Source organism: Anopheles merus, chromosome 3R (genome assembly GCF_017562075.2).
Source record: "Anopheles merus strain MAF chromosome 3R, AmerM5.1, whole genome shotgun sequence".
Taxonomy (NCBI): Eukaryota; Metazoa; Arthropoda; class Insecta; order Diptera; family Culicidae; genus Anopheles; species Anopheles merus.
The window spans coordinates 11,891,987-11,905,459 of NC_054084.1; the positions used below are offsets into that span (position 1 = coordinate 11,891,987).

The 13,473-nt window shown below is 44.9% G+C and overlaps 2 protein-coding genes across 9 annotated transcripts in view; one reads left to right on the top strand and one right to left on the bottom strand.

Moving 5' to 3' along the window:
* Window positions 1-13,473, bottom strand: part of LOC121596788 (dedicator of cytokinesis protein 9) — an 89,541-nt gene that overhangs the window by 10,141 nt on the left and 65,927 nt on the right. For all 8 annotated transcript variants that reach the window (XM_041922018.1, XM_041922019.1, XM_041922024.1 and 5 more), the window contains exons 3-5: window positions 7,087-7,203; window positions 6,651-6,979; window positions 5,507-6,446 (exon numbers count right to left, since the gene is read on the bottom strand). In XM_041922018.1, coding sequence (XP_041777952.1) covers window positions 5,507-6,446; window positions 6,651-6,979; window positions 7,087-7,203 — 1,386 coding nt within the window. The remainder of the gene's footprint in view (window positions 1-5,506; window positions 6,447-6,650; window positions 6,980-7,086; window positions 7,204-13,473) is intronic.
* LOC121596790 (UBX domain-containing protein 2) lies at window positions 1,682-4,226 on the top strand. Its single transcript, XM_041922028.1, has 3 exons — window positions 1,682-1,979; window positions 2,067-2,220; window positions 2,293-4,226. Exon 3 carries the CDS (start codon window positions 2,303-2,305, stop codon window positions 3,941-3,943), a length of 1,641 nt encoding a protein of 546 aa, XP_041777962.1. The 5' UTR covers window positions 1,682-1,979; window positions 2,067-2,220; window positions 2,293-2,302; the 3' UTR covers window positions 3,944-4,226.

Here is a 13,473-nt window from a genome sequence, read left to right on the forward strand (position 1 = left end):
ATTTATTTTGTTTTAAAAGGGGACAGGAAAGATAAAAAACAATTCATATTATTAACATTTGTTTGACTAAATTTAAACCAAAGCATGTTTTGTATGAAACCGAGCTCAAAATCATATCCAAATTGATCATGTCGTGATCATCACTGCCGCCCTCTGTTGGTAGCTAGCGTTACTAATGAAGCAGAACTTGATCAACCTTTTTTTTTGTGCAAAATTATTGCAAATAAAAAATGAATTATTCTTTAATCCTTTCGGTGGAAATGTGCATACATTATCTTACACTCATGTTTTACTAGAAAGCGTGTTGAAACTTTTAAGTTTCTATCGATTTTTATAAATTTTTTTTTTAATGAAACAAACATATGTTTTTTCTGTTTGAAATGTTCGGGTAAGACGGACACCTGATACGGGAAAGATGGACACCATGAAGGTAAGATGGACATCTATACAAAACGTTGGAAATTAAAGAGGTTTATAATATTTTAACATATCCTATTGCTTTCCACGTCCTGGTACGTACATAGACCAATTCTAGGCCAATTGCGACGACGGTTCATTCAGCCGTTAATTTAGGAATTGTAAGCGCTACTTGTAACACCTCAAAGAATGCAAAATTTAAAGAAATCTCTTTATGAAATTACTCCGCTTGTTAATACATGGATGGTTTATATCTTCTAAACATCCTTATTTAGGGTATTTGATTAAATCTATTCATCACAAATTGATATAAGAAGTAAAATAAATCAATAAAATCAATGTCCATCTTCCCTACGACAGAGTGTCCGTCTTTCCTGCTTTGGTGTCAGAATGTTTAAACTACTAAAAAAACAATTTTTTTTTATTGGTTTCTTTCTCGTTCTGTCGTCAGCTTTTTTGCTTAATAATCACGACAACTCATTCAAGACACAAAACTTCCGAAAATATAAACAATACAAGTTACAGAGCAAGATACCCAGTAGCTAAATTAGATCCCCAGTAGATTGAAAACTAGTTACGTTCGTCAATTTGCATATATTATGCCGAAAATGTTCTCAAATGTTTTCTTTTACTTTAAGTTTGGATGATGGATTGTTGAATTTTTGAAAAAAATCCTTCTCCATGCATTTAAGAGAAGTTTCTATCTTACCCGCAGTGACCGTCTTTACCTACCTTCCCCAATTAATTTTATTAAACTGATTCATAAATTCATCTTTTTTTGTCCTGTTAGTTAGGTTATACAATTTTTTTTGAAATGTTTGAATTTTGTTTGAAAAAAAAACTATTTGAGCAATTTTGATGTGCTATATCATATATTGTGTTCAGCTATATCATGAACTAACTTCATTCGTTTATATAAATTATATTTTTCATGTTTATTTTAATCAAACAAAGATATCCAATAAATCACATTTCAGGATCCTTGTTTTTTGAAAATATACTTGAAAAATTGATGTGTTCAACTGCTTTATGGTTTTATCTCTGCCATAACTTATTCCATTAATAAATATGCTAGTTGAATAAGCTGTAGCAAAGATAAAACCAACCCCCTAAAAAACAATCCAACGATATGAACCGTTCAAAATCCAAACAGCTATTTTGTCCGCAAGCGATACATTTTGATCCATAGTCAGACGGTAAATCCAGTGTGAAAGAGAGCGCAGCCGCCGAAAGAGCAGGGCACATCGGTGACAGTCGAGCAGTCGAGTAGCGGCACTCGAATGGCGCGCGCGTTCTTCTAGCTGTCATGCTGCCGTCATTTTTTGCCACTTTTTTCCCTGCCGACGTCGGAGTCGGTTTGTTTCACGCCAAAAATAAAGTGGAAAACTAATCAGCAAAGTGTGTAGAACGGTGGTGTGGCAGTGTGCATTTTCCGTTTGGCAATTGTTTTGAACGCGGAAAGTGCTGTATTGCCGCAGGTTGAGCGAGTATGGCCGTGGGTGGAAACCATTCGGTCATCGTGCGCTAGAGCAGTGTGTGCGTGTGGGATTGATTTGCCGTCGGTAAAATCGCGGAGCATCCATCGTGGTGCTTTGTCCGGTTGTGTCCGAAATAGTGCGGTGTGTGATGTGTTTTCCCTTCTATCACAGCAAAATGGTATAAATTTGCAGTGTTTTATCGCCGGACAGTTTTATCGTGAGCACAACATAGGAATACGAACAAATCACAGCAGCCCAGCTTAGCCCCATACCAGTAACAGTACCGGGTGAACGAGAGCTCTCTACTTTGGATGCCGAACAAGCGGTAAGCAGTATATTTCCCACTTTGAAAACGAATTCAATTAACATCAGACTCTTGAACCTGATCTTCTTACAGCTCATTTTAGATGGCTAGCAAAGAGAACGTGAAAGCGCTGGTGGAAATAACTGGCCTAAAGGAGGACCAAGCGACCAACCTGCTGACCGCGTACAATGGCAACCTGGAGGGAGCGATCAACGCGTTCTACGAGAATCCCGAAGGCATCCTGAACCCGGAACCGGCCGTCGTAATCGACGACGACGACAGTGGTTCGGGACCGTCGTCCGCACCGAGCGGCCGGGCGGCCCTCGTGCACGACGACGATGACAACGTTCGCGCTCCGATCCCGCGCAAGACGGAGATACTGCTGCCACAGATCGAAATGAACCGTGCCCGGATCGGGAAGCGACGGGCAGCCATCATTACCGAGGTGCCGTTCCGCAACTTCGAACTGGAGGGCCGCATCCAGGAGCAGATGCTGATGCAGCAAGACCAGGGCCCGTCGGCGAAGAAGGTGACCCGGCTCGAGGCACTGTTCATGCCACCGTTCGATATACTGTTCTCCGGTGGATTCGACCAGGCACAGCGGCACGGCAATTCGGTCGACCGGTGGCTGCTGGTGAACTTGCAGGACGATCTGAACTTCAGCTGCCAAACGCTGAACCGCGATCTGTGGTCGGACGCACGGCTGAAGGAATTCATGCGCCATCATCTGGTGTTTTGGCAGCAATCGAACAAAACGACGGACGGGGCCAAGTTTAAGACATTTTACAAGGTCCGTTCCGAGCCGTACATTGGCATGATTGACCCGCGAACAGGGGAGGAGGTGCGGAATCTGTCCGGTAACGATCTGTCGCCGGCGCGATTTCTCGAAACGCTCAAAACCTTTCTGGTGGAGAACAAATCGCCCCACGGCAAGGAGATTAATCTGAACCGGGCGTACCAGCTCGGCATGGGCGGCGGCGGTCCCTCCACGTCTTCGAACGGTGGTGGATCTGGCAAGAGTGTCACCCAGTACGGGGCCAGCAGTAGCGGTCAGGGAAGTAGCCGCAGCAGCAGCAAAGCACAGCAGTCGTCAACCAGCAGCACAGCCGCCGGATCGAGCAGAAACCGCTGGGTTACGGTTATCGATGACGATGAGGATGATTTTCAGGAGATTACGGACAGTGAAAGTGACAGTGAGGAAAACGACCGGCCACCACGGCCAACCGGCAGCAGCAGCAGCAGCAGCAAACTCGCCGCCGACGTTCCGAAAGCGGGCTCATCAGCACCCGCCTCGCCTCACAAACAGAAGGAAGCACCAGCAACGGAACAAGCAAAGAGCACAAACGCGCCGTCAACCAAGCGCAGCGACGAAGAACCGGCACAACATCCCTGGGAAAAGGATGACCGAAGTCTTCCGACGCTCGAGGACGAGCCGGCTGCGCCGGTGCTTAGTTCCGATTCGGAATCAAGCCTGGCGCCGGATCAGAAAACGCGCATCCTGCTGAAAATGCCGGGCAACGTGACGGAGCGACTGTTCTTCCGAAGTTCCCGCACGCTCGAGCAAGCGATCGCGAAGCTGCGGCAGAAGTACGAGCAGCACTGCCGCCCCACGGACGCGACGGTGGATGTGCGATTCTTCTGCCAGGCCATCAAGTCGGATCTGGCTGTGCTGGACACTTCGAAAACGCTGCTGGAGCTCAAGATTCACCCGAACGCTGTGATTCACGTAACGACGGACGATTAGAGTGCGGCAGGCAGGGCCGCGTTTGTGCTGTGCGTGCATTATGTGTATTGTGGAAATGTAATATCACGCTGCAGATAGCATTACAACCACCATCCCCTTCTTCTTTTTCTCAGTCTCCCTACTTCCTTCTGGAAGCGCTTCCCCACTTTCCCTTCCTCGCTCATGCATTGTTCCAGCCCTGGGGCCCGTGTGCCGTCTTTTACAGTTAAGAGAGACTACAGGACGTGTAAATGATGGAATTTTAATGTACCGTGTACTTGAAAATAAATTAAACGTATTAGAATTATTTGTGGGTTTGAGATACATTACTGGTGAGCAGATATTACGTCCGAAAATGGTAATAAGTTTCGTTGTAAGATCCTACCATGACATCTTAGTAATTCAACCTTATAAGAAAAACATGCGCAATGCTTTATATTTACATAGGTTAATGCCGAATTGAATCGCCAATTGGATTCTTAAAATGATTCTCGCATGACGTCAATAAGTTACGATTTGTTATATGAAGTTCCATTTATCGTCTGAACGAAATTGAATGTGAAATTGTTAGGATTGGTAGGTATATTTGTTCGATGTTTTTAAATATATAACTTAGGTGGTATACAGGGTTAAATAAATCTTATTTTGTGATGCAAATTTTTTAAAGGTTTAGCTAAGAAATCCATTCGTTTGGATCGAAATCAGTTGAAATCATGAAACGTGGTTCAAAATATTAAACAATTTGAGAGCCAGCGCTATCATATATGATAGCCAGGTATAACTGACTTTAAATCATATTATCTTGTAACAGATTGGGCGTATTATCATGAAATTTTGCAAAAAGATGAATAAAATGATAAAAATTACTTTGTAATGTTAATGTATACGTTTTTTTTTGCAAATTTTAGTTTTTTTGTTTTACAGAATAATTTGTTGATAACATAAATTGTCAAAAATCGACAATATAAATGCAAATTAACCTTTTCTTTCGATGAAAATAGTGTAGCCACATATATTGTATTTATAATGCGAGCTTTCAAAACGTCTAATATACAGTAGATATCATTAAAAATCATTAAAAATGCTATACATAGCATTTAACTGTTGTTTTGCCGATTCAATGATCAAAGCAAAGCAAAACAATTAAAACACAACAAGAAATCAATTGAAAAATTGTATTAAAGATCATTATTTTCATCATCTTATCCTATATGCTAGCCATGCAAAACGTAAATAGAACGTGATTGGCCCCCAGGGAAACATAATCAAAAATGGTTTGGCACTAAAAGTGTTAATGAAATAAGATTATATAATAATGATGATTTTGGCATCCAATGGAAATAGTATACAAATCATTTGAAAAAATACACTCCCGTCGTACAACAAAGAACCGACCGACTCCTGTGACAAGACCGGATGTGTTGCAAAAGTGTGTTTCGCGGCTTAGGCAAAACAGAAATCATCAAATATCTTCCAACTAATACTTCAATTCAGCGCGATCGCTGGTACAATGTGATTTAAATAATATGAATGGTTTAAATAAAACTTAATACTTTGGTAGTGTAATTCCCTGCAGTGACCTACCTGACAGAGCGGCGCATCCGAATCCGGCACCGGCGGTCCATTCACCCCATCGATCGGGCCCAGCAGCCGGAACCGCAGCGAGTCGCACTTGATCAGAATGCGCTGCCCGAACTGTTCCCGGTACGGTTCGATGAACGCTTCCGACCTGCTCGGCGCGGCCGCACTCGCCACTCCCCCTGCCACCACCAACGGTGCCGCACCACCGCCTCTCCCACCACCACCGCCGACAGTGCCGCCCGACTGCAGGTACAGCAGCTGCTGACCGCCGAACAGCCGCTTCCGGCTGTCCCGCCGGGCCTGCGCGATCGATTGGTCCGTTTCGCGCGCGTACCGATTCAGCTGCGGGTTCATGCTCTGCTCCAGCCCCTTCAGCGTGCCGTACTGCATCGTGCTGCACGGGCTGGCCGGCATCGTGGCGGTGTTGGCGTTCGCGGTCGCTAGCGGTGCCGCCGCCCGTTCCAGCGACGCGACCCGCTTGTCCTCCTGCAGCTTGTTCTGCTGCAGCACGGACGAGATTTTGCGCAGCCAGTCCTCCATCTCGGTCTCGTCGTCCGCCGCCAGCGTCACCGACTTGCCGTGCTGGCCCTCGTTCATCTTCATCCGCAGCTCGAAGCAGAACCGGCCCTTCTTCGGGTTCGGCACCACCTCGGTGCAGAAGTCCATCACGATCGTGGCCTTCGCCTCCGCCTGCTTCTCGTCCTTGTGCAGCTCGAGTATGTACGTGCCGTCGATCTCCTGGCGCAGATAGCAGTATCGCTTCTTGAACGACTTCGACCCGATGTGGGCAAACATGCGGTCGGAGTTGGTGTCCGGGCCCTTGAACAGGTAGCCCTGCTTCGCGATCGTGTCCGCCTGGGAGCGGGTCATCTGCTCGTCCAGCCGGTCCGGATCCGTGTCCACCTCGTACACCTCCTCCCGCAGCTCCTCCGACGGCGATATTCTGTGGGCGTGTGCGGGAATGTGATCCATTTGCGGGGTGGGATTTTGCAATCGAAACAAAGCGAACCGAAACAATTAGCAACGAGAATATGGAACGTGGCAATTTAACATAAACAAAAAAAGCTTGCTTAGATTAGATTGACATTGTTTTACACTTTCGGCATTAGTTTTGTTGCACACAAACGCGTCGAAAAAGGCGCCTTACCGTGGCAGTTCGTAACACGTCCCGCCGTACTTGCTGTACTTGTAGTGGATCAGATGGTTCGGCGAGTTGTACGTGTGCAGGGCCTGCCGGGTAAGCAACAGTCCACCGATCGCCGTACCGCCGCCGGAACCTGCCGACGATGACGACGTCGACGACGCCGACGACTGCTGTGATCGATTGCTGGTCGGCGTACCGTTTTGGCTGCTTGCCGCAGAGTCCGTCCCACCGCTCCGTTTGCTCGACCCATTGGTGCTGGTGGTGGCCGCCTGCGACACGTGACCGGGAATGTTGCTGTGCACGGTGCGGAACTTCTTTGGCTGTAGGATCTCCTGCGATGGTGTTGGAAAGAGGCAAGAGAAGCAAAACACATTGAGCGTCATTTATATAAAGTGCAATTTATTACGTGCCAGCCAGAGCCAGCCCGCTATATACGTACCGATACGTCATCGTTTGGATAAAGCAGCAGCTCTCGCTGGGGATCGTTCTGTATGAGTGTCCGGTTTTTCACCACAAACGCCTCGAAGTCGATCGGTTCTACTATGATCGGTTTGGTCTGAAAACGGATGGGAAAAGAGGGTGGCAGGGTAAGCATTTTTCGGCAATCTCGGAGCGAGGGTTTAATTTAATTGAGCCCTAAAGGTGAATTTAAATAATGTTTCTTCTTCTCGCGATCAATTATGTGCTGTTCTTTTCTTTCCTTTTTTTAGCATTATTATCCCTCTCCTCTCCTTTCACTAGTTAAATGCTGAACGATGATGGTGGTGGTGCACTATGGGATTACCTGGTTTACCTGGAGCCACACCAAAGCTTTACGTTTGCTCGCTTCGCCTTTTTGATTAAGGACGACAAGGCACAACACGCGGCCGGGCCGAGCAATCATTAAAGCTCGAAATTGAAAATAAAAATCCAATACGTAATAATTTTGCAACATCCGACGAGGGCGCGCGCGCGCGCGACCGAAAAAAAACGGTAATGAAGGGCTCGGTGTGCGATGGGGTTCAAACTATTTTCCGTTGCAGCTTTGGCCCCTCGGTTGCGATTATTTGCTTCAGCTTCGGACGCATAATTTTCGCCCATCAAAAAAGGAGTAAAAAAAAAAACAGCCAGTCCGTCGTCGTTCAATCTGGCGTCCCCTTGCGTCTGCACAAATCGCACGACAAATTTCGTTCTTTAGCCCCGCACCGACACTCTGCACAGGCGATTATTTCCCTTTTCCCGCCTATATCTCCTTCTTTTTCATTGTGGTTGGGATTTTATGCTGCAAAGTGTATTACATTTCGCTGCCAGCTAAATCGATCAACAACAACATCACACACACACATACACACACATTTAGAGAGACGCGCCGCAAGCGAAACTACGTGGAGAATAACAATAATGATAGTAATGATAATCATACAAATCTTCACCATATGCTACGGTTGCAAGCTACGGCGGTGACGGGTCGGGGTCGTCATGGGACGCAAGGAAATGCATCCGGTGTATCCGGGGATAATCGGAATTTTTCACATGGAGTCGGGCTGGAACAGCAGTGGAGCAGCAAGAACCTTTCTTTCCTTTGCGGCAGGTGAGAGGTTCGTCGCTTTGAGTCTTCTGTTTTTTTTCTTTGTGTTTTTTTTCTTCCAAAAAATGTTATACACAGCGGCGAAGCAGGATCGTCCTTGCACCCTTGTGCTAATTGTTCCTACAATGATGTTCATTATGGGGTGTGCAAGCGATCGCTGATTGCAAACTCGCAGCCATTCATCATCGCGCTATCGCGATTGCTTTGCAATATATTTTCGTCGCAGCCAAAACAAAACTAAAGGCTCATCGCTTGCACATACACGCACACGCACCTATAGTTTGAGAGGGACAATAAAGCGGGGGAAAACGCGCATGCTAATAATGATGCTGTGTGTGATCGTAATGATTATGATATACTGTGGCCCAAGGAGAGGTCCGTTTGCGCTGCGGGCATCGTGAGCGTAATAATGATCACTCTCTCTTTACGCCGATTGAAACCGATCGAAAGGATCAAAAGGAGATGAAACACGGTGTGGTTTGATGCTGATGTTTCGTAGATCGGGGTTTTCAAGCTGGGTTTAAAGGTTTACCCGATTAACGTTCACTAGGATCGTGCTCTGTCTTGATGGGGGGGAGGTATGGGAAATAAATCAAATATGAGGGAGAAAGAATGTAAAACGATTCGAAACCGAACCGAATGCACAGCACCGGGAACCGATCAGCTCTACATTTATGATCAAACATGCATTATATGTCATGCCATATTTTTCATTTACGCTTACGTGTGCGTGTCATAACAATGGAACGATAATTTTCATCACATTTCCCGATATGCTAAAACCGCAACCAAATGGCCAGCTTTGTTGGCGGCGGCGATGGGCAACAATAAAATTGTTAAAACATTAAAACCATAATTGATTCCCATCCCTTGCTTTCAATGTCGATAGGTCCCTCAGTATTGAAGACGACCACATCCCCGCATCCCGCGTCCCAAGACACGAATTGCTCACTTTCTCATGAATAACGCAGTGAGGCGGAAAGTTGCGGTTAGAAGTGAAATGGGCAACAACAAAAGCGTTCCTCGTTATCTAAACGAATCCCCACTTGTTACTCTCGTGTGGGGTTCCACCGCTCGTACGGCAGAACCACATGCATTCCATTAGCATGTCACGGTTGTTTTAGTTGACAACTACTGACGGTACGATGCAAGAAGTTAACCACCTAGGAATTGAGTTTTCTTTGTGCTGTGCTTCGACCTTACCCGGCACTACAATTAGTTACGCCATACAGTTGGCGTAACACACACCACTTGGCGAACATTATGTTGCCAGCAATACGCACCAGGCCCGAGAGAAGCAGAGGGAGAGACCTCTTGCTTGGAAGGAAGCTATGCGTGGGTGTTTGGGTATGTCAAGCTCTGTCGTAAAAAAAAGGTCTCCGTATAAATCATCGTTTTAACGAGTGGATAATAAGTGTAATTAGAATATTACGAGTTTGACACGAAATAATACGTGTTTTTGTTGAGAAGTAGCTCTTTTTTAAGGTTACATTGTTCGTAGTACTTTGTTTCTTTATTTTAGGTAATTTCAATTTCACAGAATGTTTTACTATGTGAAATTGTAATTTTTGTCATCGACCTATCAACATTTTCGCTAGCAACATGAGAGAGGAATACAGAGGAGCATAGGCGAGGGAAGTTACAACAAAAAATATTAAAAAAGGCTCGAAAGACAAAGCGGTGTCATTATTACAAAATAACCGGCGGAAAAAGAGTTTTTTTAGCGACAGCTAAAAAAACATTAACATATTTAACACTAAATTATTTTCCACTTTGTTTTGTAACAATATTTAAATGTTAAATGTGTTCAAAATATGAAACAAAAAACTGTTTGCAATGTAGTGCATCGTATAGATTGAAACGTAATGCAACGAAAATAGTATTCAATCAACCAAATCAAAATTAATTCTCACATTACAAATCTTTTCTTTCATCAAAACTAGGCGATAAAAAGGCAAATGCTACATGTACAAAATAGTAAAATGCAACGACATATTTAAATGGATGGATCTTTACATTGAAAAAGTCGGTTTTTACGTACATCATCTGTATTCAAATTATTGTTGGGAAGTGACGCATAGGGCTCAAAATAAATAAATGAATTTAAATATGAATTATTATGCTGAAGCTGGCATAATAGGCCATATAAATGTTCCTATCTGTGTTACCGTAGTAAAAAGCTCAATAGAGTGTATTTAGCAATAATATGGACAGCGATAGATCAGCGACAGAATGGCTTGAGCAGTAAAATCAGTGCTTTAAAATATTGTAAATTATTTAACCAACGTAAGTTGGGATTAGTTAATTTGTGTTCCGTTCGTGCAATGGTCAAACTTTTCAATAGAAGAGATATTATAAACGAATAATTGGCGATATTAGGGCTACAAATATTTTCCCGATATAATTAACTCATAATTAAACTCATAAAAAATATGTTATTCTATAGTTAAATTTGTAAGTATGAAGCTATGCAATTGAATTAAGAACAAACAAGTATATTGCTGACCTGAAGATTCGTTAAAAATGTTCCGATTTTTTAGTTCAAACATAATTTATTATCTTTGAAATCTTTGTTAACGTTTGCAGCGTATTTTTAGTCCTGAAATAATCAAATGATTAACAGAATTGAAATTTATTTCCACACCAATACAATCAAATATATAAAATAGAAAAAAAATCTATCTTACTATTTTACTAGTAGTAATTTATTCTAAAAATCTTAATTTGTACATATATTTCAATTTTCGATTTCCAGCGTTGATTTTCATATTTTAACTTTGTTGCAAAATTGCAACAAAGACAAAAAAAAAGTCCAATACTTGTTTTATCCACCATTGCAGAAAAGCTGATACTGCTCTAGGCTTTACATCTTTTCGCATTCAGCCATAAATAGATCGTACCTACACACGGTTAACTATCGCAATCCACTAGAAACCCAGGCAAGCGGGTTGCGGGGTGTAAAATTATGGACCATTGTATTCACCACCCAACGATCGTACGATCTTCGATCGGCATTTTGTGGTGCACCGTGATCGTTTCTGCTAGGCGCCCTTTGATTAAATTGTAGCCCGGTTCTTCTCTACCGAGCAGTGTAAAAACGCCAATTCCTTGCCAACACACACACACACACGCACACACATAGTTAGCGGGCTCAGCGGGTGAAGAATTCACGTTTCACACGCCACCTAATCGATGATGCTGATAGTTTAGGAGGGAATTGGCGCCAACTCTCCGAACAACTATGCGGCGGTTTCGTGCGTCAACAGTCAGTGGTTTTTCGGCCCCTTTTCTAGTGCGAACACAGCTTGCAGCGTGTGCCTGTGTCGCACAAAGGAACGAGGAGTGTTGGAAAATATTTTATCGCACCCAACGTATGACCAAAAATCTTGCCCAAATGGCAACGCGGTACAGAGTGGAGGAGCTCGAAGGTAGTTTTGTTTTGTTTTTGTTACCATCGCGATTCCGTTAAATGTTAACAACTTCTCGTCCTTCCGGAGCGCTCTTTCAATGCGTCCTTTCATTTGCGGTTCGATTCGGCTTTTCCCCCTTTTGCCCCCACTTCCCTTCACGCTCATGCTTTTGTTTGCAGATTATTTCCCGTGCTCTGTGTTGATCTCCAACGTGTTGTTTCTTACGTATTTCGCTTCGGTTTTTCTTTTTGTTGCGTTTTTCGTTGGCACTGGTTGGTCGGTTGGTTTATATGTGCTTGTTTGTTTGTTCTTTTCGGCCCTTTTTGTCAACCAAAAGCGCACCAGCAAGCCCCATCGTTTTCTTCCCTCCCCGAACGTTGGCCCCAAAACAGGGCTCCGGCGAGAGAGAGAGAGATCTGCATTCGTTATGGGGCTGTGGGCCGGAAATGGAGCACAAGGAGCAACCACACAAAACGCGGGGGGATGGCTGTGGGGAGCCTCGATGATGGTCTGTGGCCGTGGCACCCAAACGAACCTCGGCACAATGCGCCCACTTTTAAGCTTGTTGTTTGCCCATTTGCAGAGCCTTCGTTTGGTCACTGCCGAGCGCAAGATAGGGAGAGGTCATTCAATATTTATACTGCATAAATTCATTTGAATCAGTACGAACTGATGATGCTCTAAGGGGGAGGCTGTGTGTGTGTGTGATTTTTACTGTTTTTTTGTTCCCTTCTTTCCTGCTCCTCTGCTCCTCTTCTCGCTGGTTATTGTTGTCGTCCTGCGTTTGTTTGCGACGAATATAAAACCGTGTGCCGCCTCATTGTTGATTCCATGCTGGAGAAGGGCTGCGGCTGCTGCTGCTGCTGCTTCGTTCTCACCCCCTTTGCGCCACATTGTGCCACAGTTCGCGATGATCAATTTTCGGTGATCTTCCTTCTCGCTATTGCCTACGTTGGGTGTCCTTTTTTGCGTCAACCTTAAGCCCACTTATCGCAGGGCCACTTCCACTTGGATACACTCTTTTGCTCCAAAAACCCGCCCTCTCTCTCTGTGCCCTGTGTTTGTCATCAATGAACGGGGTTCTTCATTCGAAGAAAATCACACAACGCGTCCTCCCGATTCTTCCACGAGCTGCAGTCCCTTGCAACGGCCGCAACTGTTGCATCCTTGCCGTGTTTCAATGGTGTGCCCGCGTTTGCCATTAATCTTGCCGTTTGCCCAGTACGGGTTGCCCTTTTTTCACGACACTTTCCAGCCCACTCCACTTCGCTCCCTCCCGCTTGGGATTTAGCGCGAGAAAAAGGTTTGGCTGGACAGGAAAGTATGTTGCATTGTCCACCAGTGCGCGCGAGCGCGCTCTCTTGCACAGATTGATTGCAGTGGAATTCAATTTATGATTTCGCGCAACAACAACAGGAAAAAAAGGACAGCCAACAGTGCCACACAGTGCACTTCACCGCTCGCAAACGGCGGCTGATTAGCATTCGAAAGTGTAATCATCGATCTCAGCGCGGTACTTGGCTGGTACTGTGGCGTGTTCACCATTCCCCGACCGACCCGACACATGCAACGGTATTTTGGCGGTGCAGAGGAACCCAACACCGCATCAAACGTATGCGCGCGCGCGTCCTGTTTTTCGTGGAAACCTGGAAGAGGAGAAGGCAAAAAAGGAAGAACGAAAAACAGTGGTAACACAAAAACCACACTTAACAACAGGAAAAATCCATCATTGAATGATTGGTTTTACTGTTTTCTTTTTGTTGCTGCTGAAGCTGGATTTCTTCGTCAAAGGAAATGAACCCCGGCCTACAAGAGCCGCTTGGGTTGCGGGAGTTTCGTGCAACTGTCC

Bases quoted from the DNA above. Each gene is read 5' to 3' on its own strand.
- LOC121596790 (XM_041922028.1), top strand. From the start codon at position 2,303: ATGGCTAGCAAAGAGAACGTGAAAGCGCTGGTGGAAATAACTGGCCTA.